The 2827-nt window shown below is 52.0% G+C and overlaps 1 protein-coding gene across 1 annotated transcript; it reads left to right on the plus strand.

Annotated features, from left to right (window-relative positions):
- The first annotated feature begins 673 nt into the window (after nt 1-673).
- Nucleotides 674-2556, plus strand: LOC136548264 (secreted RxLR effector protein 161-like). The gene is made up of 2 exons (XM_066539859.1): nt 674-1213; nt 2443-2556. Exons 1-2 carry the CDS (start codon nt 674-676, stop codon nt 2554-2556), a joined length of 654 nt encoding a protein of 217 aa, XP_066395956.1.
- The last annotated feature ends 271 nt before the right edge of the window (nt 2557-2827 follow it).

The raw sequence follows: 2827 nt of genomic DNA on the forward strand, positions 1-2827 counted from the left end.
TCTAGGATGCCGTCCGATCAGCCTGAAGTGGGTGTACAAGGTCAAGCGGGACGAGCTTGGCGCCATTGTCAAGCACAAGGTACGCCTCGTCGCCCGAGGCTTTGTTCAGCGCGAGGGCATAGACTTCAAGGAGGTCTTTACGCCAGTAGCGCGCATAGAGTCAGTCCGTTTGCTACTAGTCTTGGCAGCAGTAAAGGACTGGTGCGTCCATCACTTGGACGTTAAATTAGCCTTCCTCAATGGCAAGCTGGCGGAGACGGTCTTCGTCAGGCAACCTCCAGGTTTCGCCGTCAAGGAGAGGAGCACAGGGTGCTCCGACTACGTAAGGCGCTCTACGGGCTACGACAGGCCCCACAAGCATGGAATGCCAAGCTTGACGCCACGCTGGGCGAGCTTGGGTTTCAGAGGTGCGCAACCGAGCACGCGCTCTACACACGGCGACGGGGGAAGGAGGAGCTCGTCGTCAGTGTGTTTGTGGATGACTTAATCGTCACCGGTGCGCCTACGGAGGACATCAACAGCTTCAAGCGTGAGATGGCGGGGCGCACTGTCGTACTACCTCTTCATTGAGGTGAGACAAGGGAAGGAGGAACTCACGCTCGGTCAGAGCGCGTATGCCTCCAAGCTGTTGGAGAGGAGCGGCGTGGCTGAGTGCACGCCATGCGTGACTCCGATGGAGGAGCAGCTGAAACTGACGAAGGCCAGCACCATGGCGAAGGTGGATGCAACACTCTATCGGAGCGTCGTCAGCGGTCTGCGCTACCTAGTCCACATGAGGCCGGACATTGCGTTCACCGTGGGCTACGTCAGTTGCTTCATGGAGGATCCTAGAGAGGATCACTGGGCTACGGTGAAGCAACTACTACGCTACGTCAAAGAGACGGTAGATCAGGGGATCATTTTTCCCAAGACCAGCGGGAGTAGGCTGCAGCTCACTGTGTTCAGCGATGCAGACATGGCGAGGGACATCGACGGACGATGGAGCACCTTTGGCGTGCTCGTCTTCCTCGGGTCAGCCCCAATTTTATGGCTGTCGCTGAAACAGAAGGTGGTGGCGCTATCTACGTGTGAGGCAGAGTACATAGCGGCGGCCACAGCAGCGTGCCAAGTTATGTGGCTATGCTGGCTACTGGGCGAGCTCACCGGTGTGGAAGCTCATCCACCAGCACTGATGGTGGACAACCAATCCGCCATCGCCCTCGCGAAGAATCCGGTTCTGTACGACCGGAGTAAACACATCGACGTGAAGTTCCACTTCCTCAGGGACTGTGTTGATGGAGGGCAGATCGTCATCGAGTTCGTCCAAACTGGTCGGCAACTCGCGGATGTCCTCACCAAGCCGCTCGGACGTCTTCGACTCACGGAGCTAAAGGAGATGATCGGCATGGAGGGGGTACAAGGGTTAGCAGTAGGATTAGGGAAAGATTGTTAGATAATCTACTGCTACCTTGTGTGAACACAGCAAGGGAAGGCGGCGCCGAAAGGCCCCTTGCTGTGATACTATAGCCGCTGCAGGTGCAGGCGCCGCACGGCTCACCTACAGCACTGTAGCCACATGTAGAGGCCGACGCAGAGTCAGCCCTGCTGTGTTATCTAGTTACTGTTGCAGCATGTGCGCTGTACTAGGACTAGATGGATAGAGTTGTATAAATAGACATACACGGCAACTCAATAAAGAGAGTTCAGATTTGCCATCTCTCAGACAGGACTTCGGCCAACACTGCTATCTTGTATTGTGTGTGCATGCTCTGTTCTCCCTTCTTCTTCTGGCTTTAGCCATAGTGTGTGGGGACGGACAACGCCTGTTCGTGGTCGGCACGGCTAGTGGGTGCTCGGCAACACTAACGGGTGCCTGGCAAAACTGGTTAGTGGTTCACTTACCTGAGCTGATGATCCTATGAGCCAACATTGATGACTCTAGGTGACGCCAATAAATTAAAAACTACCAGAACTCGTGGAGAGTACATGAAATCGACAAAATGAATGAGCCCTGCTTCCCACGTGGAAACGAGTAAACATCTATCAGCTTATTCACACACACCCCACTTCAGTAGTGAACAAAGCTACCTCTACCTACAAATAAAGCAATAAGATGGTAGCACGTTTAGGCAAGGGCCGCCTGGCAGACAGTGGTAATATTCAATATCCTACTCTCGAGTTCACAGCTCTACTGCAGAAAATTCATTTCAAGCAAGAAGGAGAAACAGAAATCAGTGAATATACATACAGCCAACAGGCAGCACAGCGAGTCGATATATATCACCTCAGACCCAGAGTAGAACACAGCTGTATAGACAGAACTAGAGTAACACCCTTCGCTGCCCAAGTGACATGAAATCAATTTCTAGTGCTGAATAGTTGGATTGGGATGCATCCGGAATGCCGCCCTCTGATCTCTAGGCCTTCAAACCTCTAGCCTGCACCCCATGCGTGGTTGATCAGGATGACCTGCCTCAGCTGCTTCACCCAAACCAGCGTCATCCAGGGATTGAACTGCTCGGTAACTGGGAACTGGTGACGTCGATGCCAGAGTGGACACAGGTTCTGGATGATTAAGAACCTGCACCGAACTACAAGAAATGTGCCATCTTTTGACATTTCATATATGTCATAATACCTGGAAAATAAGTCACAAGTTACCATTTGTGACACCAAGTTGACGAAAAATCAAATGTCAAAAGATGAGCGTCTTTAATGGCAACTTTTGACATTTATGTTTTCATGTCATAACATTATGACATCTGATTTTATGCTATGACCTCGCCACGTAAGCAGATGCCACGTAGGATGGCTTGCTGACTTGGCATACTCCAAAAACGTCATAATA

This window comes from Miscanthus floridulus, chromosome 4 (assembly GCF_019320115.1).
Source record: "Miscanthus floridulus cultivar M001 chromosome 4, ASM1932011v1, whole genome shotgun sequence".
NCBI lineage: Eukaryota > Viridiplantae > Streptophyta > Magnoliopsida > Poales > Poaceae > Miscanthus > Miscanthus floridulus.

Excerpts from the sequence above, each read along its gene's own strand:
- LOC136548264 (XM_066539859.1), top strand. The coding sequence starts at position 674 with ATGGAGGAGCAGCTGAAACTGACGAAGGCCAGCACCATGGCGAAGGTG. Across the intron at positions 1,214-2,442 it reads TCGCCCTCGCGAAGAATCCG|GATGACCTGCCTCAGCTGCT; the intron begins GTTCTGTACGAC and ends GTGGTTGATCAG.